Genomic DNA, 25,513 nt, shown 5'->3' with positions numbered 1-25,513 from the left:
CGTGAAGGGGGACGCTTTCTCTGTTGCTGGGTCCGCTCGCTTCTCTCTGGAGAGAGGAAAACGCGTTTCTGAGGGTACGAGCAGCCGCCCACCCGCTTTTGCCGCCGTCGCCGCCGGTCCTCTTGCGAGGCCTGGTGAAGGCCACGCCGCAGCTCGGTTGATTTCTAGGCCCGAAGGCTTCGGTGCGCAGATAGTTTACACGCCCCTCTTGTTTGGGGCCCGGCGCCGAGGTCCCCAATCTTGGTGTCCGTCGCCGGGGAGCCGGGGCTTCCTATGGAGTCTGTGGCGCCCCCTTTTCTCCCCACCTCGCTTCGGGGGGGGGGAGCAGAAACCTGCCCCCCCTCGCCCCGTGGCAGGTTGGTCGGGCAGCTCTTCTTCCTCCAAGCTTCCAGCGAGACAGCTTCGTTCTCTTCCGCCAGATTTGCTTCCTGGAAAATGGAGGTGCTTTGCCTGGCGGCTGTTTAGGGGGGCTGAGAGGTTCAGCTCTATCTCCGCGCCTTGCCAAAAAAAAAAAGCTCACAAGCCGACCAGCTGCTAATTCCTCTAAAACCCCCACCAACTCATTTCCACCTCCTCGAGTGCGTACACTTAAGACCAAGCAAACGGTGAGGGATGTTTGTTTGTCCAGTGCCCCAGTAGAGAGGGGCAAGGGTCTGGTTTTGGAAGCAAACTGGGTTTATTGGGACCCTCCCCCCGTTTACCTCCCTGCAGTCAGATCCCCCCCTCCTGTGCTGTCCTGTGTTCAAAGTAAGGTTGGTGTGATGGTATGGGGTTGGACTGTGGGGAGATAAGCGCTGGGTGAGGGTTCAGCTCTCCTCTTTGGCAACAAAAGCTAGACTTTCTGCTCCCTTGCTTTATGTATGGCTGGTGAGCTACCACCATTGCATCCGACGTGGGCCTTTGAGGGCTCTCAGCTCTTGTGAGAGTTGGAGGAAGAGACTGGCACCGGGTTAACGGCGCGGTTCTCTCTCATTTGCTGCAGTGCTGCCCATTTTCTCTGCTGCCTCGCCCTCTTGTCCACTCCTGCTTTCACCATGGTTAAGAAGAATAGTATTCCCGCTGGGTAAGTATCCTATAAATATTATATGGAGAGAGAGGAAGGGGGCTCTGACAGCCCCACCTGTTCTCTCTTGCTGCGTATTTGCCATCTACCATAAGCTAAGGTAAGTATTTGCAGCAACATGAAGTCGCAGCTTACCGTCCCCCAGGTAAGTATTTTATCCCACCGTGTTTGTGAATGCTCCTCCATCAGCCATAGATGGCTCCTTTTTCTTCTCTCTTGATCCTCAAATGTGTGCAAAGAGGAATTAATTAAAACTACGTTCTTTCAGTTCTGTGACATGGCAGAATAATACCACATCATCATGTTATAAATGTGGTTTTTATTAATTACATGACATGCAGAAACAGATGCTACTTGACTAAGCACGGGCTATTTTCATAAGCCCAAGTTTACCAAAGTATTATTCAAGTGTGGTTATTTTTAACTGTAGGATTGTCAGCATTGACTTGCATAATTGTCTAACAGTTATTAAACAATAATTGCTTTCCTTCATCACATTTAGCCCCTAAGGTCGCAGTTTTTCTCCACTTTTGTGACATGCCAAAATATCCCAGAACTCTCTTAAAATATAACACAATTTTTCTATGGAAAAGTGCTTTTAAAATGTAGAGATTAGTTTGATAAAGCTATCCAAATATCAAGATAAAATTGAAGTAATTCAGGAAGTGACATTAGAAAATTAAACATAGAAACAATATTGCTAAGCAGTATTATTTCTAAAGGAGTATTGTTGCAGCAATTTGAAAGCAAAGTTTGTGGTTATGACATATGTTTTAGTTTGAATTGTTCTGCGTCTTCCTCTGTTACCTCCTGGTCTTGTACACTCTTGTAACCTGGCATTAAATTACCAACATAAATTGAGTATTCATTTAACAGACAATTGAAACATGCATTGATTTTAATAAACAGATCAACTTGGTAGTCCAACCCTCAATAGAAGGATAACTTGGCTGGAATTATGCATTGAGAACAAAAGCTTAACATTGTAAGGAATTATTGGGAAGTTAGGTACCAATTAAAATAGTGCAAATAAAAGTGAACTGTAGTTGCAAGATTGGTACATTATCTTTTAGGCTAGAACTGGTAGCGTAGTAGAACTTGATTTTTTGTCTAGAGGCCAATCGTCACAACTTCTTCGGTGTGTAGCTGCTAACCAACAGGACTTCACCTCTTCCAGCTTGGTAACATACTATGAGAAGCGATGCATGACTATCACAATTGTGCACTGAACTAGGCACAGATAAGTTTTCAGTACTGAAGTTACTATACAATTGCAGCCACACATTACAGCCTCTGTGCACTGAGCTGTCTGTGTTGTTGACAGTTATATTAGCCATCTTAGTATATGCTGCTAGATGGAATTCATTACTGGCTGAGTTTACAGGCAGCAGCTGTTCATTTAAGGAGCTGTTACACAACTTGCCATCTCTTATTTGTTCTTCTATGTCGTTGCTGTTCTCTATGCCTTCACAGTACACCCATACAAATACCAGCACTAGAGTTGTAGTTCACACAGACTATAGCAGCCCAAATACTTCTTGGCTACTAGATCCTTGGTGAGGGGTATATGAAAAAAATCTGTGATAAATTGGTTGAAAGGATTATATAAAGAATGGACATTGGGCTGCTTTTGCTAAGAAGACAGTGCTGGGGGTTTTCAGTTTTTAAAAGGTTTGCATCTCGCCTCTCAGTGGAAGTTTCCAATGAAGGTAACACATTGATTTAAAATTGAACATTAACATAAAAGCAAAAACAACACCAATAAAGAGCATCAGTAAGAGTAGAAGCAACATTTTAAAATAGGGAGAAGTATGGCTGTCCCCAGTGCCAAAAACGTGGTGAAGTTACACATCTGGGGCACACCAATGAAAAGATCCTATCTTTGGTCCAAAGCCAGGTGTAAATGCATAAAGCAGATCAAAAATACCAAATGTGTATCAATCTGTTTCCTCCCATGTCAGAGGGTCTTTCACTGATGCTCTCTTTCAAATACCAAATATCAGAGATTGTATTTGATACAATAAGGGCAAGGGTAGTATACCTGATGCCACCATTGCTATCTTTTAGGCACCAGACAAAACATTTTGTATTTACTCAGGCATTTAAAAGAATTTTTCTATTCTAAATATGTCTATTGAGAATGAAGTTCAGTAGAAATTCCTCTTCAGTAAGAGAGTACTGTACAGGATTGCTGTATTATATGACTTAATTGTGCTTTTATCTGCTGCTGCTGCTGCTGCTGCTGCTGCTTTCTATGTATGTTGTATTACTTGTTTTTATTTTTTGTACACTGATTTGAAATTATTGATGAAAAGAGGTGTATAAATATTTTAATTAAAGGGAAATCATGCAGAAATAGATTTACCTTCCCAATATGATTTGGTCCTACAGCATACAAGGCATATTTTACTGTAGAAAAAAAATACTGATAACTTTCACAGTAAGTTGAAGGTTCCAGTTTTTATGTCCTCCTTTAATTGTACACTATAGCTGGACTATTTCAAATTGCACATTGTTATTCTATTTTATTTTGTGTTAATTGTTATACCTATAATGAATTTGCTAACAATATAGGTGAATATACATTATCCAAAGTGCTAATACACATTACTTGGAATGCATTGTCATTATATACTTCAGGTATATTAACAATCTAATAAAAATTAATTAAGCAATTCAGATTGGTAAATATTTTCTATTTTCATATTAGGAAAAATACATTCAACTTAAACAGCTACATTATTTTAGGCAGCTAAATAATAAGGAATAGAAAGTGAGTGCAGTTAAATGTCTTTGTTTCCTATTGTAAGAAGGAACTATACTTCTGTATTAAAAATGTTATGTTACTTTGCAGTTAGTCATAAGACACGTAGGCTAGCAAACATTTAAAAATCATTTTTTTGTTAACGAAGTACTTATTTACATAATTTCAGGTGCTTGCATGATCATTCTTTTAACAGGTGGTAACATATTATCGATTTCAGTTTGCCTAAATAGAATAAAGACAGATTTCCCTTCCTTCTATTATTATTTTTAATTGAGGATGGCATTATAAGATAGCTCTTTACTCTGAGCTATTTGCTTAAGTGGTTCTCCTTTCATTCCTTATGATTTGAGCGACAGTTGAAATATTCTTCGCTTTGTGTATTTCTGTAACACAGTTTGAAGTATTAAATCAGATGTTAATTGGGGTCACTGCAAGTAGTCCTAAGTTTTTTTCCTATTATGAAAAAATAGCTTTTAACTCAGATGAGGAATTGTGTACAACCATTACAGCTGCTCTGTTGAGCTCCACAAAACTCAATTCCACCTTCACCCCTGTTGATTTTCTCCATCTGACAGTCAACTTTCCTTAGGTACTGAGTATTCTCAGATCTCCTTGAGGGCTTTGCCACTTGGGATTCTTTTTAAAAAACATTTTTTATACATGCGTGAGGGCAAACCGTGGGGTTTCACTGAACATGCTGGTATCCCTCTCTTTTTTTCTCATTAGTTCCATTTCTGCCATCACTTACTACCTGATCTCTTTGTTAGAGGAAGTGATGAGTGCAACTTAAGTCTGCATGAGATGGATTTCATTCCAAAGTTTTCACTGCATGAGGGCAATGAGGCAAGTCTCCCACTGTGATGGCATAGTGTTATTGCTGTAGGGTGCCTCACCAGCTCTCCAAAAATTGGGCTCCTTTGCCTCAGCTTAGCTTGCAAATGCACCTCTTCTTCTTTGGTGCGATACAATTGTAAGAAGGCCTTATAGCTCAGGAAACGGGAAGAAATGTTTCTTCCTGTTTCCTGTGTTGTCTTGCAGTGGCATTGCACAAAAGAGAGAAAAGGCTGCTTTGGAATGTAAAACATTTGAAACTGTTGGGCTTTTCATCTCCATTATAGCATTGAGGTAGGAGGAAAGCCTTCTACCCTAGAGCTACAGTGCAAAGGAAGAATGCTGGAACCTTCACTCCTCCTCTGCTGGTCTGTCCCTATGCACCCCACTCTACTACATGTGTGCTTGCCTCTATGGTGAACTGTATGCCCAGCATAGCTGAGTAGGAGAGCGTACACATGTTCTTTGGGCACACCCACTATTGGCATGCAGCACTTGGAGGGGTGGCAGCCCCTAGTGTGGCCCTCAGGGTGAAAAAGATTAGTCACTCCTGTTCTAATTGATCCTAGACTAATATAATATTAAGTAGGTTTTCACCTATTTAATGTTCAGCATAATTTTGACATTCAGTTTGATGCATGGCTCTCAGTGGCATGAAAGGCAGAAATCTTCAAGAAGATGAGACAAATCACGTTTAAAACTATCAATTATGTTCTCCCCTTAAGGCAGAGGTGTCTAAACTTCTTTCAAAGAGGGCCAGATTTGATGAGGTGAACATGCGTGAGTGAGTTTACCCCAAAGTTGTTGAGGGTTGGTTTTTTTTTTTTTAGGATTTTACCCCAGGAAATAAACTGCCACAGGGGCCGGATTAAATAGAACGGCGGGCCGGATTAGGCCTCTTAGCCGGACTTTGGACATGTCTGCCTTAAGGGGTCATCCTCAATTCAGAGTAAATCTTGGCAGTTTGCCCAATCTAGTATTTAATCAGGAAATGATGCTTGAGGAGATATCTCTTTTCCTCTTGCCAGATGCTTCCTTGTATAGCAAGGTAGCCACAACTAAAACAAAAAACTTCAGCTCTGCATGTCAGTTTTAAGATAATGGATGACAAGGACCTTCCTCACTTTCTTGGAGAATGTAAAGAGTCCATGACAGATGAAGGATTTTCAACGGGGGAGAGGGCTTTGGTTTTGGTTTATCTGAAACTGCCTCCATGTGGTGAGATGTTTTGTATGCATCACTTCACTATGAGGATCAGGCTCAACTATTTCATTTATCATTCATATTTCATTCATGTTCACAGAGGCTGGAATGTTTGGCATTGGTGTGGAGACAAAATGTGGTGGGAGTTGACCATCAAGGTGAGGCAGTACATATGAAATGGCTCACCGCATGAGGCTGTTGCTACCAAGGAAGCAATTTCAAGCAGTAATATTATGTGTGACCACTATAGTATGCCAAAAGATGGCAGATACGTACTCATTTTTGTCCAGGACATATTGAGTCAAATGTTTTTAAAAACTGGTTTCATTTTCAGCTTGGGTTCATGAGTATTGCCTCTTTCTCCCAGTATCTTAAAAAATGTTTGGCAGCCTCTTCAACCATTTGAGGTGGTTCAGATATATTTACTGCAGGTTAATATCAAAAAGCCTTCTGCTTGGAATGCGACTACCATAATATGAATACAGTAATAAAAATTAACATTCATAAATTTTAAACATGTTTAGTAATAAAAAAGACTTCATAGGATACTTGCATGCATACTTCTGAGGCAAGGTTCATTGATAAAAGAATCTTAAGACGAACCAATAAGCCTCTGAGTCTTGCATTTATCAAATATCATACTGCTTGGTTAAAGCACAATTTAAATATTAACTCATTTCCTTGTTGGAAACTCAAGCTGCAAATTTGGGTCATAGTCAGTGGTTTGGCATGCTGTTTGAATTCAGTAGTGCTTGCTGGATCCCAGTCCAGTTTGGGTAGATGGATAGCTATACAAACAGAGAATGAAAGCCTATCCCTACGATAAGAGTTTTAGTGTTCAAAGATGGTAAGTATACTTTGGTCAGTGAACAACTGTGTTGCATCGCTATGTGGCAGCAGATAACGCTTGCTTATTTTATCTTCATTAAGTGGTTACATACGTAAACCTTGAAATTACTCCATACAATCTTTGAAATAAATCTTACTTTATTTGTATTTCAGACAAGCCAATATTTCTGACAATAAAATATAACAATTCTACCACCTCTGTGTCTCTTTATTTCACCTGTCAGCTATACTTTTTAATAAACTACTCTGAGGCAATTCATTTTGAGAATGGAAGCTGAAGCTCACACAGTGGAAAATATTTGCAGAAATAAAGGAAATGTTTACCATTTTCCTTAAAAAAAAAAAAGCTTAAGCAGTATATAAATTTTCTTTTTTAAAAAATAAAATTTTACTGAGTTGCATTTTTGTTATGGATACCAAGCACTGTGTCTGAAAGAGTCCAAATGAGTACCTACTACAAAAGTGTTATAGTGTAGCCTTGGAGGGTCACTGTCCATCAGTGCAGACAGTAGTGAGTTATGTGAACCAATGGTCCAACCTTGAATAAGACAGCTTCCAATATTCCTAACCTCTCTAGCCACATACATACACATTGAATGGATTGCTGCTTCTGCTATCATCAGCATCATTTTCAATATAGCTGTGGTTTGGATTGGCATACCACTAGCAACCGATGAGAACCTTTAAGCTATGGAAAGAATCTGCCAAACTGTTGGAAGGTAATGTGGCACTTTCTTTGTCAGCTGTAGTAAAAGCTGGCTAACAACATACAAAGCTCTCTTCTATTCAGCCTATTAATAATTTCATTATTGCATTTTTATCTTACCTTTCCTTCAATGAGCTCAAGGTGGCTAGATGGTTCTCTCCCCATGTTATCCTCAAAGTGACTCTGTGAGTTAGACTGGGATACAGTGACTGACCCAGTCAGATCCACTTGGTGAGCTGCATGCCTGAGGTGGGGATTTGAACCCTAGTCTCCCAGGTCCTAGTCCAACACACCCATATCATGCTTAAAGCAAAATAAATTTATTTTTGAAGCAAGTGCCACTAAGTACAACTTAGGAAATATGCACTATTGACTGTTAGACATAGCGATAAGTGTTCATACTTTGGAAGCATGTATATAAAGCAAGAAATACAGGTTGTGCAAACAGTGAGGCAGAAGTGGACTGGGAATTGTGAAACTTAATTTTGTACAGTAAACTCCTTTCTATGCACGTCCACACCTCCGTCCATCCAAGCAACCAAGAACTATCAAGAGTGTAAAAACATTTCAGCCAGGCAAAAATACTTAAGGAGGGTTTGAAGCAGGACCAGTAAGAGGTGTGGCCAGGGGAGAGTTCTGTGGGCCAGGTAAATAGGTCTTAAGGGCTGCATTTAGCCCCTTGGGCTGAGGTTCCCCATCCATTAATTTATCTTAAGCCTGCTCTCGCTTGCTCCGCATTCCTAAAACGCTGCTTGCAGTTTTAAATTGGTGTTGGAGGCTAATATGCCTTACACATTCAACAAGAATGAGTTGGATATTAAATAATGGTCTTGTATGCCTGCACATGCCCTTGTAGTCATACATGGGTTTATGAAAAAATGGGCAGCTGAATCTTATGATATTGCAAAATATGCAAATGTGCTTTTTTATTTTGAGTATTTTTTCTACTATTACTCATGAGAGGATAGCCAATGAATTATTTAGGGTACTGAAATGCATACACATTTTCAAAATTACCTTCACATAGATCCATTCTCAATACTCCTCATATGTATGTTTAATAAGCAGAATATACATATAGGGACAGGTTATGAAGAATGGTAGAGCATAGTTGTGAATCCCGATTTTTTAAAAACAAACTAGAGGGCCTCTTGGCTGAGTTTTATGTTCAGTTGCATGATGAATCCCCAATAATAGTGCAAGAGACAATGAATGTGACATGGTTAAGTGTCCAGGCAATAATGCTTTCTGCAGGATAGCTTCACTATCCATGCTTCTGTTTTCAGATCCCCACCCCATATCCTGCATTAGCATCTGCAAATGTGAAAAACGTTCCTCACAATATCCACAGTAAAAAGATGCCTACTTTGCACAAATTAGTATGTGTGCTTCCCTTTTCCTTTTGATTCGTATGGCATGCTGAGCTGAGCCAAGATTTGGCTTAGCATGTCTGAATCTGGTCTTGTGGTTAAGCTCTCTCCTTGCTAATCGCAAATTGTAGCCAAGGTTTGCTCTTAGCCATGGTTTATTCTTAGCTACAGCTCATAGTTTGCAGGAGGAAAGCTTGATCATGAGCTGGGGTTCAGATGACACGTTAAGCCAAACCTTGGTTTAACTCAACATGTTGCTGGTGTGAAAAAGACTTAAGAGAAGCAAAGCAGCTGTGAGCTCTGCTGCAGGAGCCTGCACATCCAGCAGTCCCAGTAAGCCCTAGTTTGAGGCTACCTGTGCAGCAACCTGGTTTGCACAACGTGAGAAGTCAAAGACTTCCATAGTAGCAAGAGATAGTTTTCACCTGCCTCTCACTTTGCCAGAGGCTTTTCATTACTTTTGCAAGTAAAATTTCTATTTTCTAGTTCCATAATAGGGGATCTCATATAAAATACAAAATAAAAGCCAAAATTAAATCTATGAGTCCCATGAGTTTTTATGCTTACTGTATGTGCTCAATACACAACAGCCCCCTAATGTAACTGGCAACAACATAGAAGCTGCTGCAGTATGGATGCGCCTCGTAAAGTTTTTAGGAAGTGATTGCAGACATTGCTGGAGCAATGGTTATTTCTCATATATCAGAGATGATGGCTTGGGATATAAACATGTTAAACCAGCTCACAATTGCTTCCTTCAAACCCTGCCAGAAATAGCATAGGAACAGCCATGTCACAGTGACTCCCATTTTTAAAAATTGCTAAAGATGCATTCTAAGCTTAGAGCATGCCGACCTCATTTCTAGTTCTATATGTTGCTACATTAAGTAATGTATATTTTAGCTTTGCTTTCAAAAAGAAACTTTTTAAATGATACAGGTTTTTGTCTTGCTTCCAGTCCAGATTTGGACCTATGGCAGGAGATGCATAGGGACAGTGTAGCCTTGTTGACCTTCCTGAATCTCACAATGGCATTCAATGCCATTAATCATATCAGTGTATTCTAGACTACCTCTGTTTGGTTTGGGTGCTTTTTACATAGAAATGTCCTAAATAATTTAGTAGTAGCAGCAGCAGCAGTAATAGATGCCCCATGGAATTAGTAGTAGTAATAGTAGTAACAAGAACTACTGTATAGCAAAATGTGCTATTTGGCAACAAAAAACTTGATTATCATCTCACAATAATAGCAAGATAAAATGGTTTCCTGTCTCACTACATATGTTAATTAACTCATCATCAGTATTGATTATGTTAACATTTGTCATGGTTTGGGGGAATGTTCACTCTGGTTTTTTTTGCAGACATTCTAACCCTAATTTAATTGTCCTTTGTAAATTTTGAAATTTCATTTCTCTCTGATTTCACTGCTGATAATCCTCTTCCCACCTGCAACCGAAGAGAGCATACATCTGATAAAGCAGACTCTCGCTCACAAAGGCTTATGCCTTCATAAATTTCTTAGTCTTTAAGGTGCCTCAAGATTCTTTTGTTATTTGTTCTTTGACAGACAAATTCAGCTGCCCTTCTAGAAACCTAATCAAAGATGAGCACATTTCTATAGGAGAATTTTGAGCTCTCTCCTATTAAAATCAATAGGGCAGGCTCAGGCTCTGAGATTTCAGTAAGCATTACATGCTTACCTGTTTGGAATGCCATGTCCAACACTACAGAAAAGGAGAAATCAGCCTTCTTAACAATGTTGGATTGGAAATGAAGTGTACACAATGCTTGCCTACATAGCTTCTGGGGCACAGTAACACTGGCCTGAGGATTACATGTACAGCACCAAATACTGTATGGTTGAACCCTGAGTTTGGTCAGAGACAACAATATGTTGGGTAGGGGGAGGGAATCCAGAACCTCCTTCCCTTTCTTCCAGCATTAAAGAGTATCTGGATTCAGAACCAATATCAACTGCACCAAAACATATAATTGGTGCAGTATTCTGAAAGCAAGTTTCTGCTTTTTGTACATATCTCTGGATTGAAGTCCTTACGTTTTGTGTAAAACACTGTAAAAAACCTGTATTTTTCCAATGCATGCAGAATTAAATACAACCATATTTCCCTTTTCTTAACAGATGGCGGAATGTATCGCCAATTGGACAACCTATAGCAGGAACCCGGTTCATTCCTTTCAAAGCACCCATGAAAGGGGTATGTATACAATTTTGCTTTCATACATTTATATTAATCACAAAGCATAACACATAAACTCAGGCATATTTTAAGTGTTTAACTTATCCCCCTTTGGATAACCCCATTCAGCACAATATCAGACAAGAGCAACAGAATAGTCTTTAAACAAAAGACTATTCTCTTTTAGTATCCTCCTATCCCTACTCTGTGTTTTGTATGTGGCTCAAGACTGTCATGGTTGTAGGGCAGGGTATTCTATTGTGTTCTGTGTATTGGCCCTTTGTCTCAAAAACCCTGTTTGCCGCTCAGTTGCGCCTGTGAGTTTTATTAACTGAGATTAAAAGAAAGAAAGCACTTTCTTTCCAGAACATACAAAGGTCAAACCTGTATCCTATGTGCACCTACATCACACATTTTCATATTTTTCAGTGGGTCACATGACACTTTTCCAGGAATCTCAATTTACACAGATTGAATTTTGTCTTGCTTACTCACTCCTTAAGGCTGAGGAAAAGGAAGGGGGTGATATGTAAATTGAACTTAAGAAAAGAAAGGTGAATAGGGGAGAATTTTCTTCCAATTGAGAAGTACTGTTTCTTAGCCTGTCTGTACTGGGTGGAGTTGCTTACAAGCTCAAGAATGGGAGGTTTGGTTTACTATCTGACAAACAGTATTGTTACTCAAGATGATGCAAAGCGGTGTTTCGTGAAGGATGCTTCAAATGGTGAAACAGTATAGATAAAAGATGTTTACTCCACAGTGATCTGCTCCACCTAGACATTGCTTATCAGTTTCTCTCCAAAGAAGCAGGCAGAAGTTCCAGTAACTTCACTTTTTCAGGTTGTTGCAAAATACCACATGTTCAATTCAGGGCAATTCCATTTGGGCTCTATAATTAGCATTATCCTTACAGCAGCCAAGACAGAAATCCCTTCAACAACCTTCTGTCTGAATTTTCATATTACCTCTGCCTCCTGTTTAATTTTAGGCAAAGAATTTTTGTGCTTCAAAACTCCCTGTTACTTTTGAATGATGTTTCATTTCCTAATTCTCAGTTTTATGAGTCAGATTTTTCCATTTCCATGGGTACATTTTCTCATATATAATTACTTTTTTCTCCACCCTAGGAAATCAACCAGCGACTGACACCAACTCAAAAGTTCACTCCAAAAGATCTGATAGCTGCAATAAAAGCTCTAAATATAGAGCTTGGCTTAATTATAGATTTAACATATACAACAAGATACTATCATGTGAAGGTAATAATAGTAAATTTGTATTTCCAAGTTTTGCTGCATACTTTCTAATGCTGATCTTAAAACATACCAATTCTCTATGTGTTATGCAGCATTCAACAGTGGAGGAACTTGATGAGCTCCGAATGCCAATTATTTATTTATAGTTGCCATCTATGTGCACAGTGCTTTGCTTAGTGTAACAGGATTAGATCCATGCCCCTGAGGGCATTCAAAACCGCAGAGCAAGGGAAGAGAAGTAGAGGTAGGGAGAAAGAGCAAGAATGCATTTAGGCTTCATTACAATAGTATATTCGAATCAATGGGCTGATTCGCTTTAGTGGATTATAGTGTGACTGAGTTACATCAGACACTTAGACTGGTAGTGAGACATAGTGACAGGATTATGAGAGTAAGATTTGCCAATTTGAAACCAGGATCTTTCTGTTCATTGATTTTAATCAAATTATGAAATGCCTATCACAATGAAATTCCAAAAATGTTGGAAACGGAGAGAAGCACTCTGATTATATTTTCAGCTGACATCTGTCTATGTGTTGGCAGATGATTATAATGATGCCATGTGACGCTCAAACCTTTGAAACTGGATACTTAGCCATGTTACTGTGTCATATGTTTAAAACTCTATAGGGCTTTCTCCAAATATGATATCATGGGGCATGTTTCCTGTCAGATCTTGTGCAGTAAATAAACAAATTGCAGTGCAAGGAAGACAGATGACACAAAAGTGCTTGGAGTTGTTGCAATCACATTCCCTTTCTGAGTTTGGGGATTTGTACCAACAGTAATTATGACTGATGCAAGAGCGTTTTGAAAAATGATTCACCAGACATAACTGTGCACTTTCAGCTCCTACAAAATGAACTTTATTCAGAGCCAATTTTTTAAAGTTGGATCAATCTTAGAGATATGCAATGATTAAATTACAATTTTTTGCTACAATTTGTTCACCTTCTTGTTGATAGGATTTGCCTAAAAATGTGGTCTATCAGAAACTTTATACTATTGGATTTGAAGTTCCAGATGATCCTACTATTCTACAGTTCAAAAAATTGGTCAGAAAGTTCCTATGGGAAAATGCAGAAAATGGTAATTAACAACATTTTTCATTTTGTAAAACACTGACATTATTTGTCCGTATATGTATAATTTACTAATTGCTGTTAGGATCTGTGAATACGGATTCACAGTTTTCCAATGTAACAAATCTGGAATTTTACAATGTTTCCATTTCCTCCCTTACTAACAGTGTATTTTTCAATAAGAAAAGTCAGAGACACTAAATACATGCATTTTACATATTGTGTAGTTTGGCCCAGTTTCAAATGAGGTTTGCTACGCAGCATGAGACTGCTATTCAAGAAATACAAATACAAAGCCCTTTTGTGCATGCAAAGCTGTTGTGTGTTTATTTGGATCTCGGCTATTGTGTAGAAACAATTCCCATTAAAAATGTGCATCCACATCATTGTCTCAGTCCAGAAAAGTCAATCCACATGCATTAACAGATTTCTGCATAGTGTGGATCAAGCTGCAGGGAAAGCCTTGCATTCAGTTTTGGACCTGCAAAAGCAATTCTTTGGGTGGATTTCAATGTCACGCTCTTCCAAATGTTCCATCTGCACAAGCATTGCAGCTTGCCTTGCTGGATGGAATGATCATCCCTCTCCTCCCCTGCATGCTGTTCTGTGAGTTCTCCTGATTCCCCCCCCCCCCGAACGTTTCCATGTGCTCTGGCACTTGTCACGGTGTCCCGTTGTGCCAGTAGTTGTTTAGTCATGCTGGCCACATGACCTGGAAAGCTATCTGCGGACAGATGCCAGCTCCCTTGGCCTGAAAAAGTGAGATGAGCAGCACACCCTATAGTCGCCTTTGACTGGACTTAACCATCCAGGGGTCCTTTACCATTTTTTTACCTGATCCCCCCACCATGCCAGTTTCATGTGATGGGGTGGGCAGAAAGGCCCATTGCAGAAGGAGAAGTCCTTAGGTGAATTCTGCTCCATGTATATTGCATGCAGACTACCTAAGATGCCATCTCAGTCCTAACAGTACTAATTACTAGTTAAGCAGAAAAGGAGGGAGAAGTTGGCCCAAGACCGTCAGCTTTCAGAGTCTTCATCACATCTTAGAAGTGGTTTTGCAAGTGAAGCAGAGTGCAAATAGCCATTTGCTAAATTTGTGGTTCCCTAAGTGGGAGCCAATACATTCAGCATTAAGGGATTAAAGATGCACTACTGGACTAGTTCTGTAAACAGCAAGAGTCTTTGCAAAACCTCTTTGTTTTATTGTGCACTTACTGTATTTTTATATTCACATTCTTTTATTTTCATGTTGCTTTTTAAATAGCAAAGCTCATAGGAGTACACTGTACTAATGGAATTAATAGAACGGGTTATCTTATCTGTAGGTAAGTATCATATAAAATATTAAACAGTTATTTTCAGAAGAGTGATATGTTCTGCTTGGTGATCTGCATCTGTGCATATATTCCTTTAGATATCTTATTGACGTTGAAGGCTGGGATCCAGAAACAGCAATTCAAGGTATTTGTGTGCCCCTTGATCAAAAGTCAAGGTTCTGCATGCACTATGTTGTTATATCAGTTGTCATAGCTAGGATCCAAAAGGCTGCCCCCCAAAAGCCACAATCATACTGAGACTTTTGCAGCCTCCTTTGTTTGTTTAGTTTTATGTAACTCAAAAAAACTTCTCCTGGAGGTCATAGGAGCAGCAGGATGCTACACCAAAAGTGCAAAATTACAATCTCTCCATATGTGTACAGAAAACTTTACACTTGTGTAAGGGAAAATAGAGCCTTCTTCATGTGATTTGGCTTATGTAATTTAGCTCATGATAATTCAGTCCTGACACTGTCTGTAAAATGTCTGTAAATCGTTTTAATATGTTATTTTGTGGAGTTCTCATTTGCATGATCACCGTGATGTGAACAATGCAGATACTGGATACAGCAACTTTCACTGTCTCTGACTTCAGTATATATTTCTTGACATGTTAGAGACCACAGTGGTGTATCTAAGAACTTGAAGTTTCAGGATTTTATTAAGTCATTCATCAAATGGATAACTCTCATGCCTAGCGGGGTGGGGTGGATGTAATAAGCTGTTTTTGTGAGAGTCCATGACATTGGTTAAATGAAATGACAAACCATAATTCGTTGTTACGATAATGAGCCTTTCTGATCCTTGGGCTCATATATTCACTTTACCTTCTACTTTGTACATGAGGAATAGGTCAAAAACCTCTGCTTCAATAGTTATTAGATGCCCCTGTTACATCAAAAGTAGGGAACTGCAGTTTGTTCCAGCTGTGGTTTTCTCAAGATCCCAAACAACTGTGGTTAGCTAAAAAGAAGGATGATCCTTCTTTATAAGAGTTTAAGCCTAATTAGTTTTAAGTAACCCCAGTTAAAACAAACCACAGTTCCTTGAGTGTGAATGAAACAGGGAACTATGGTTAATGCTAAAGCAGAAGTTTTCAATTTTCTTATGCAATTGATGGAGAAGAGGTAAGGATGAGGGTGGAGTATGTGAATCAGAGGCTCCTGCTTGTCCATCTTCATAATGACAAACCATATATTGCAGCTGGGCACAGTTTATTTTTTCAGAGATTGAAAATATTCTGCTTATAGCAGCAGTGGCAAATAGCACCCACTAGACCAGTGCAGTGTTTTAACACTAGCTCTCTGAGAACCATGCTTGGCAAATCAAGAGTCAGCCTTGGAAATACACATCCCCACCTCATACCTCCTCTCCTTCTTTGGTCAAATTCTCCCTTCTAACTACAGTTCCAGATCACAGTTAAATTAGAACCCTGGTTAACCTTAACAGCAGTTAATATTGGGGTCAATTAACTGCTTTATTGTGGTTAAAGAAGGAAGGATGGATGGAAGGAAGGAAGGAAGGATTTGTCTTAGTAAGAAGAGGCACTGTGATGAGGTTATCTCTTGATTTGTTAATCACAGTTTATTTTGTTTTTTGTTTATTATTTGCATTTGTCTGTCACCTCATAATACAAGTTCTTTAGGCCAGAGGTAGGCAGAAGGTAGTTTGTGATCTACTAGTATATTTTTAAGTTATTCAGATCCACAAGCGTTTCTGGGTTTTACCCAACACGGCTGTGGCACCAGCAGAACAAGCTTCTGGCAGCACAGCAAGCCTTTCCCTTCCTCTTCTCCCACCTGCAGCTGTCATGCACCCTCAGACTCTGGACCAGATGTTTAGGGAACCCTCTGGAGCATATTTTGGAGGCATGCATAGGGGATGACAAGAGGGGAAATGCCTGTTGCACAAGTGGAAATGTGTTTGAACCCTCTGACTCCCAGTTTTTTAACAATGGCATCAACAAAACAAATTTTGCCACCTAAATTAGGCTGCAGAAGTGTAGAAAGCTAACCAGGAGGTAATTTTTGTCTGAAAGTGCTGTGATCTAATTTCACTTCTGATACTGGCAACAACTTCCTAGGTTCAGAATATGCTCAGAGGCACCCAGTTCTTTAAGTCTAACTCTGTGTCTTTGCACATGAGTCTGGTTGTTAGAACCTGGGGCTCTAGTAAAAAATGAATTAGATCTAAGATGTCTTCCCCCTCACACACCACAATTCTAGGCAACAGTTTATAGAACAAATAATATGTCAACACCAGCCTGATGCAGTTATTATCGTGTTGTGTTGTGTTGTGTTGTGTTGTGTTGTGTTGTGTTGTGCTGTGCTGTGCTGTGCTGTGCTGTGCTGTGCTGTGCTGTGCTATGCTGTACTGTACTGTACTGTACTGTACTGTACTGTGCTGTGTTGTTTTAAAACAACATTATTCATGTTGATGAAACCAAATAGGTTGGGGGAGGGATCCACACTTCAGAGTGACATTGCAGTCTCCTTCTGGACTACCTTCCCGGATGCCCAGTCAACTCCTACATAGAGGCTGTGAGACAATCTAGCAGGGTTCCTACAATTTAGCACAAGAGGAAGGGAGGAAGGAAGGACTAGATGACTCAGAAAGCAGCAGGGAGAACAATAGTCCCAGCAAACTTCAGTCGTATCTTTAAATAGCAATGGGCCAAGCCAGCCAAGCCCAAGGTCAGGTGAAGGCAGAGGACAAAGAAAATCAGGACCTTGGATAGCTCCAAGCAACCCTGCTCTGCTAAAGCTCTCTACTACAGTGTTTCCCAACCTTGTGCCTCCAGATGTTTTTGGCCTACAACTCCCATCATCCCTAGCTAGCAAGACCAGTGGTCAGGGATGATGGGAGTTGTAGGCCAAAAACATCTGGAGGCACAAGGTTGGGAAACACTGCTCTACTACATAAGGTAGCTATGAGAAAATATAATACTAGCAGGGAGAAAGCCAAGTGAAGATTTATATTGGCTGACAGGACCTGTAATGTGGCTGTGCCTCCCTGGAGGAGCAGTCTGGGTTGTTAAAGGGCCTTGTTTGATTTTGTAGTGTTTGACGTCTGCTAACCTGGGGAGGAGATCCAGCAGGGGACTCATCAGCTGAGTCCAAAGATGGTGACAGGGCTGTGTCCTCTGACCAGGAAAACTGATGGTTCTTCCTCTCACTGCTCCCCTACCCCTGGAGGAAGGGAACCTCAACCTCATCCTCTACTATGCACTGCAAGGTTCCAAGCTTGGGGGGGGGGGTCATAACACTGTGATGCATTCTCTCAACCAACATGCTAGCAAGGTGGTAGCTGCATTCCTATCTAGGGGAGAACTGTTTAAAAGTGATGAACAGAATGCTGTGTCCTCAATGTGAAACATCATGGCTCTATAAATATCTAAGGAAGGTCACTCCCAGTCAGAGGGTGCCTGCTGTGACTTGACTTTGTCTGCCTTGGCCAGACTTTGCTGCTTGATCTGACCTTTCCCATTGGGAGCTTGCCTTTATCAAACAGTACCTGCTTTACACCCAAGCCTCAAGCTCCTATGGAAGCCAGAGGAAATAGCTCCTCACTCAGTCACTGAGGAATCAACCTCAGTTGCTTTTTGTGACAGAGCACTTCAGAACTGAATTGCATGCAGCCATCTCTGCTATCACTGGACATTACAAAATTAACATCTTTGCATCCTCTGATGGGGAACTTTGGCAAATGGGCTCTCCAGGGAGTTGTTGATCTACCCAGAGATGCACTGCTTTTCAAAATCCCCAACCTAGATGGTCTCCTGCACTCAAGGAAAGAAATTCTGTGCTCACCTGTGACCCTTTGTTATTTTAAAGTAAAGGAGGTTAGCTAGGCCCCATTGTTCAAGCTGCTTCCCTGGGAGAGAATAGCTCCTTCATTTCCCCCCAGCTTGGCTGTTTTTGCTCCTATCCCCTTCCCCTCTCCTCAAAGCAAGTATCATATCCATAGGGGATCTCATCAAAGATCTAAAATGATCCTTGAACCATCTACCTTTGCCTTGGGATCAGGAGGGGGGTAGGGGTGGACCTGCAACCTCTAGAAGGAGACTGCATCCTTTTCCCCAAGGCGTGGAAATTTCCCCAACTTAGCTGGCCTCCTTCACTTGAGAAGAACAGAAATGCCCATGGTAAGTATAAGAGAATTTGTTCCTAGAACAGAAATGCACTGCAGTTTTTGAACCCCTATCAACAGTTCCCCCCACTGTTCACAAAATGGTATTCCACACAACTAATGTTCGCAAAATCTGTTTAGCTTTTGGGGAGGCTCGTGGTCACCATATTGATGGGAAAATATACCTGGCAGATCTCAAAACACAACCAATGAGAAGGTAAGTAAATACATAGTTTTTCATTGCTAAATACATTTCATTTCTGTTATTGGAGATTCTATACAAGTTCAGTGTTTCCTTCTTCAGACTTTGATTGTGATAACAAATGTTACTTTTGTCATGGATTCTGCTCCATATTGATTCAGAGCAGACCTCAGTGTATGGTTAGCAAAGTAAAAACTTAAACACAATGCAGGGTTCCCAAAAAAGAGACCAGAGGCAATCAAGTTCATCCATTAGAGCTTTTTACTACTGAAGGCAAATGAGCTTTATGGTCACAAATCCATAAATTTCAGGATTATCACAGACCATAAGAAATCCAGTTGCAGCAGACTTAATTTAAACTTACAATATGACTAAAACCTCAACACTTAAGGACAGTGCTTTTTTTCTGCGGGGACACAGGGGTACACCTACCCTTAAACATTTTGTGAATCTTAAGTTTGGCCTCATTGAGGGGCAGTGTTTCAATATGAGTAGGAAAATGGGAGTACCCCTAAACATTTTTTTTTGGGGGGGGGGGAGCACTGCTTAAGCATACTATGTACAGAGCAGAAGAAAAGAGACAGGAAGTGAAGAAGAACAGAGGAAAGAAATAGGCTCCTTCTGGCTTATTATTGTCAGCATGACCTTGACAGAAAGAGATAACAGAACCCATTTAAACCAGCTGTTCATCTTCTCTGAAGGAATTACCCAAACATCAGGAACCTTCTGCTTGTTTCTATGCAGAATAGAAGCTTGCTTGTTAGCTAGAAACTTCCAGCTTGTATCACACAGAGAAGCTTCCAGAATCAATAGGAGCTTCCTTCTTGACTCAATAGAATAGGAAGTATCTCTACATTTAGTTTAAACTGATAATTTCGGTACAAAAAAAATAAATGCAAACCTTACAACTTTTTTGTTCACTTCCTGAATATACACTAAACTGATAAACTGATAAGTAAAGAGTAACATATCCTAATATGAAATTTGGTGTCCTACAGGCTGATTAAGCACATCTGTCCCTTGCTTATAAAAATACAACTGTACAGCAAGAGCTATCATTGTGGAAGTATAAACAAATATTTACATACAGGTGTGAAACCGATAAATATGGTTGAAAATTTCCTCCTTTCTTCATTATAATGTTGCTTTGTATTTTTCCATCAGTAACTTCAGCAAACAATTATTACATTCTGTTTTGACATTTTCTAGCAATCTTGGAATGAATTTATGGGATACTGATGGAGATATTGCACCGCCACCAAATGATATTGATGGACATATTGATAGATTCCCAAGTGAAGAATATCCTAGGTAACCTGCAGAAATTCATTTTTCTTAAGTAGAAAGTAGAAGTATGAAAAATATTGTCAGAACAATGAAATCTGTATAGTTCTATTGTAATGCTTACAATTAAGCCATAATTTAATGATAATTAGGTTTTAAATTGTGGAAAGTGCAGTAAAAGTCAAAATAATTCCACTCAAGGATTTCTTCTATAATGAAAACTGACATGCAAACATTAAAACTATGACCAAAAATATAAATTGTAAGTGTGATACTCTTAAGAGATGAGATATTTCTTTACATTTTGGTTTTATCTGCTGATTTCAATACTTGCCTTTCTTAAAATGAGAACCCTTTCCTTAACAGGCCTGGGAAAAGAGTAAGAGTTTTTGACTATGGCCACAATGAATTACCAGAACAGGTTCAATTGAGAGAGTTCGATTTCATTAACAAAGGTCCAGGACAACGGCGAAAACCGTATCATGATCACCAATTTCAAGATGATTTGCAGCCACTAGTACAAATAAGTCAAAGGCATTTCCCTGACCGCCAGTATTATGATGATGACTATCAAGAAGAAATGCGCCGGATGGATTTAAGGGGCTCAGAACATAGGCTGAGTCCGTTCCATGATCAGTTTTCTGATGACTTTCCAGGAAGGGCATCACCAGAAGATCTCAGTAATGTGGGTCTTGATCAGAGGCAAATACATTTTCCTGACATCCCTGTTCTCAGAAGTATGTTGCTAGATACGGAGGTTGAGGAGGGCCATGTGGAAAGGAGGAGACCATTTTATGAACCACAGTCTAATGATGGCTTTCAACCACACGTGCAGTTAAAAGACCTAACATTCCACAAGAGATCTCTGCAAAGAGTTAGACGTTTTCATGACTGTCCCCCTCATGATGATATGCAGCCACCAGTAGGAGACTTTGAGTTTGTTAGTAGGGGCCATGGACAAAGAATGGCACCTTTCCCCGACCACCAGCATCACATCGATGACTTACAAAGAGAGGTGCCACTAGAAGATTTTGATGATATAGGTTCTGGATCAAGATGTAGACGTTTTCATGGTGATCAGTCTTACAGTGATGTCGCTGAGGAAACACAACTGAAAGGTTTTCGAAATAGGGGACCTTTTAATGACCTCAAGCCCCAAGATGATGTGCCATGTGAAGGATATTTAGAAAGGTAAGAATTACCCTACTAGCTCAGAGTATACATCTCTCTAGATCAGTTTCCTGTGTTTGACAGTAGCTGCTATTAACTAATACAACGGAAGAACAGTACAAAGCAGTTAGGAAGACTCCTTTTCCGTTTATGTACTGCTAGATTTAAGATTTCTGAGGTCAAGGAGCCTGATATCCTGGCTATTTTTGATATTCCCATCTACAGTGGAATTCTGTAACCTAGCCAGATTAGCAAATTATAGTTTTGATAGTTTATTGTATTTATGGAATTGAAAACACCAATACTGGTGAAAATTATCAAGTTTCAAATACTGTTTTTCTTTAAGCTCCTTATACAATTAACTTTCTGACTGTATAAACTTCATATTCCATATATATTTTTAATGTTATGCCAATTATTATATATATTATTTATACTCAGATTGCTTCTTACTTTCCACTATTTTAATATGTCCGTTTTGCTCCTTATAGAGGTCATCCTTTTCTTTCTCATGAGCACTTCACAGAATCTCCTTTACTTCACAGAGAAAATGATTATAATAGAGATTGCAGGTAAAGGCGTTGTCATGGCATTTATGCAGAGCATGTCACTGATTCACATTCAAAAATATAAACTAAAAGATTGACATTTTCTAATAATATACATACTCCTGCTTTGTTTTTGCAACAAGACAGTTTCCTGTGGACATAATACATCCTTTCATAGAATTACTTCATTCTTGAGGAACTCAGCTTTGAAAATAAAAAATTTTCTTTAGAGGCTGGAGCAGGTACAATTTTTGGTTCCCTCTTAGCTATAATTAGGAGCAGTCTCTGAAATCACACCCTACATCTCCTCCACCCTCTTCTCAGTTCCTTTCTCCTACCATGGCTGCTGTTAAGCGATACAACAGCACAAACTAATTCATCGGTTCCAGTCTAAAAAGGATTTTGATCAAGATCAAACTCTGGCTTCAAATTATGCTTAACTGGAAATCCTGGTTAGAATTGGATCTGGTTGGGGGTCAGTTCTAATGTGTCCCTTTTGTAGTTAAGGTAGTGGAGTAGTGTGTGCATCCAACAGAGGAGGGTTTGGAGAGAATCCTGCAGCTGGTTTCCTAGTATCTTAACTGTGGGTAGGAGATAGGTAGCATTGTGGTTCCAGACAACATTAATTTTACTGGGTATAATTGGACTCAGAATTGTAGCCCTAAAGAAGTTTTCATTTATTTCTTTTTAATGATGCCCTCTTAAAATTTGGATGGCTTATCAGGATCAAGTGGCAGTGAAAGCAATATAGTTCTAAAAGTCGTATGGCTTTAAAGGAAATCACATCATCACATCAAATGAAGCCTTAGTAGAGAAGGCCTGAAGTCACTGATCCTTAGGGTAGATATCTGGTCAGTGTGGTGTGGATTCATGCTGCTGACCACAAACCTGTTTCTCTGCCTGTGTGATATATAGCATGTAAAGTAAAGGTAAAGGGACCCCTGACCATTAGATCCAGTCGTGACCGACTCGGGGGTTGTGGCGCTCACCTCGCTTTATTGGCCGAGGGAGCCGGCGTACAGCTTCCGGGTCACTAAGCTACTTCTGGTGAACCAGAGCAGCGCACGGAAACGCCGTTTATCTTCCCGCTGGAGCGGTACCTATTTATCTACTTGCACTTTGATGTGCTTTCAAACTACTAGTTTGGCAGGAGCAGGGACCGAGCAATGGGAGCTCACCCTGTCGCAGGGATTTGAACCGCCAACCTTCTGGTCGGCAAGTCCTAGGCTCTGTGGTTTAACCCACAGCGCCACCCGCGTCCCTGTATATTATAACATGTAACCTACCGTATATTATTATTTATACAGCAGGAAGTCAGGAAATAACCATTTTCAATTGCAACAATACATTATAAGCTAAAGTAATTTACACTGGGATGAAGCAGCAAAATAATTAAGTATTTGTGTTTGGGGATATTCTTGTTGAGACAATGTGTTTGATCATATTCTTAGGAAGATATTTGACAGTCTCAGCGGAAGACAGAAGGGGAAGCAATAAAGGGGGGGATCCTAACCCAGTCCGGTGGGGCTGAACAGACTGGCAGGGCCAACACTACATCTGCAGCCCTGCCATTCATGGTGGCTGGGACAGAAAGTAGGGGCAGGCAGATCTCTGCATCAACCTGCCCTCAGAGCTCTCTTCTTTGGGGCTATTTACCAGTGGGGTGGGGATCCCACCAGTAGGCCTCACATCTGCCTGTTTGGCAGGCAAAAAGAGAAGGTCTGCACTGACATTGTGATGCTGGCATCACTCCACAGGCAGCGGGAGGCTGTTGGAGCAATACCTCCACTCGGTCCAACGAACCACACCTCCAAACCAGCACAATGAGGCTTTAGATTGCTCTGTATCTCAAAACACTAATGCTGTATTACGTCACCACAGTCCAAAATTCTGAGTGGGGTGGATATACACAAGGGTCTCAGCTTGCACGAGACTTCTTGTTCTCACATAGCATGATCATCTCACTGTGTGCGTGGATCATATTTCAGAAGAGACCCCTGAAATCTCTTCTTGAGTAGAGGCTGAGCCTTGTGTGCAGGTATGAATCTTCCTATGCATTGGGACCTATACAGGTAACATTTTTCCGGTGAAATGTATTGAAACTAAAAAGCTTTTAGGAGGGAATTTCGTTATCATCACTTGGAGGAGTACACCTTTTACATTTTTAATTTGACAGGTTCCTTTCCAAAGAAAGGAAGTATTCAGGAAAATAATGCATCTTACTTATGTTTCAATGAGCAATTCATAGATCTTTTTGTAAAGTGCAACCTTTTATGCTTGTCTCTCCTGTCTTTGATGACTGCCTGATCAGTTGAAGTTTACAATTAATAATTGTTTTCACATTATAGACCTGATTGCCCTGAAGATTACAGGAGAAGCCGCCCTTCTAATGATGAAATTAACAAAGGAAGAAAAACCAGGTTTCCACCATATGCCTCACAGCCAGTACATCACTCTTCATCCGTGCAACAGAAAGTTAGTTCAGTTTCAGTGGACCCTGGAAGGGAACTTCAACATAAAATTACAAGGGAGACAGAGCAAAGGCAAAGATTGCCTGTAGTAACAATTGATTACAATTATGGTTTGCCTTTAGACTATGCATCTGAAGACGAAGATAGATCACACTATGATTTACCTCCAAAACAGCACCAGATTTGGAAATGAGCCAAGTATATGTGGCCATGCATGTTTACCCATTATCCCTTGTGTGGGGACCAAACCTTTTCTCAAACGGAAGAAGCATATCTTTAAAAATTACAGCACTCATATCAGTAGTAAGACTAGTTTCCACAAATGTTTGGGGTTTTTTACATGTAGATAGTGGTACATTTGTTACATGTATGTGGAGACAAATGTTCAACTTCTGTAAAATAAAATAGTGGTTACCTATAGTGAAATTGGAAGACCGCAGCTTACAGCACCACAGAAGCTGTGTTCTTCTCACTTCCCCTATTTTGAAATGTACATATATTGCTTCAACTTACGAAATGTGTAATAAAATAATTTAAAGACAAAGACTGCTCTCAATAAACTTTTACTATGAAATTGAAAGGAAATACATTGCAAAATATGAAAATAAAAGAGTTATGGTAATGTGGTCAATTCATTTGATGGTAGCAATTTGAATTTATCAGTACCGTGGTACCTTGGTTTATGAACTTAATCAGTTCCGGAAGTCTGTTCTTAAACCAAAGTGTTCTTAAACCAAGGCACGCTTTCCCATAGAAAGTAATGCAAAATGGATTAATCCATTCCAGACTTTTAAAAACAACCCCTAAATCAGCAATTTAACATGAATTTTACTATCTAACAAGACCATTGATCCATAAAATGAAAGCAATAATCAATGTACTGTACTATAAAATAAATAAAACAGTATTGTAGATGATAAAAATAAAAATTACAAAAAATTCTTACTTGCACTGATGATAGTCATTGTTTGGATGGGGGACTTTTATCCATTTCCGCAGTCACACAGTCAATCAATCAATCAATCAATCAGTAGCTGAACTTGGATCCACACAGATTCACACA

General features: G+C 39.9%; 2 protein-coding genes across 2 annotated transcripts in view; one reads left to right on the top strand and one right to left on the bottom strand.

The window, feature by feature from the left end:
- CC2D2B (coiled-coil and C2 domain containing 2B) overlaps positions 1-484 on the bottom strand; it is a 38,708-nt gene extending 38,224 nt beyond the window's left edge. The window contains exon 1 of the mRNA XM_083740970.1: positions 93-484. The gene's annotated coding sequence lies outside the window, so the exon portion shown is untranslated. The remainder of the gene's footprint in view (positions 1-92) is intronic.
- On the top strand, positions 484-24,994 carry LOC310845655 (uncharacterized protein). Its single transcript, XM_083740971.1, has 12 exons — positions 484-605; positions 983-1,063; positions 10,933-11,008; positions 12,118-12,249; positions 13,212-13,335; positions 14,596-14,656; positions 14,746-14,792; positions 18,917-18,992; positions 20,187-20,288; positions 20,628-21,452; positions 21,923-22,003; positions 24,328-24,994. The coding sequence occupies exons 2-12, from the start codon at positions 1,035-1,037 to the stop codon at positions 24,641-24,643; spliced, it is 1,869 nt and encodes a 622-aa protein (XP_083597097.1). The 5' UTR covers positions 484-605; positions 983-1,034; the 3' UTR covers positions 24,644-24,994.
- Positions 24,995-25,513: the final 519 nt, after the last annotated feature.

This window comes from Podarcis gaigeae, assembly GCF_964106915.1.
Source record: "Podarcis gaigeae genome assembly, chromosome: 5".
NCBI lineage: Eukaryota > Metazoa > Chordata > Lepidosauria > Squamata > Lacertidae > Podarcis > Podarcis gaigeae.
The sequence above is the reverse complement of the archived record's forward strand: the minus strand, read 5'-3'. Positions and strand labels throughout refer to the sequence as shown.

Coding starts and splice junctions, on each gene's coding strand:
- LOC310845655 (XM_083740971.1), top strand. CDS start 1,035: ATGGTTAAGAAGAATAGTATTCCCGCTGG. Junction 11,009..12,117: donor TCAAAGCACCCATGAAAGGG/GTATGTATACAA, acceptor TCTCCACCCTAG/GAAATCAACCAGCGACTGAC. Junction 14,793..18,916: donor TCCAGAAACAGCAATTCAAG/GTATTTGTGTGC, acceptor AAATCTGTTTAG/CTTTTGGGGAGGCTCGTGGT.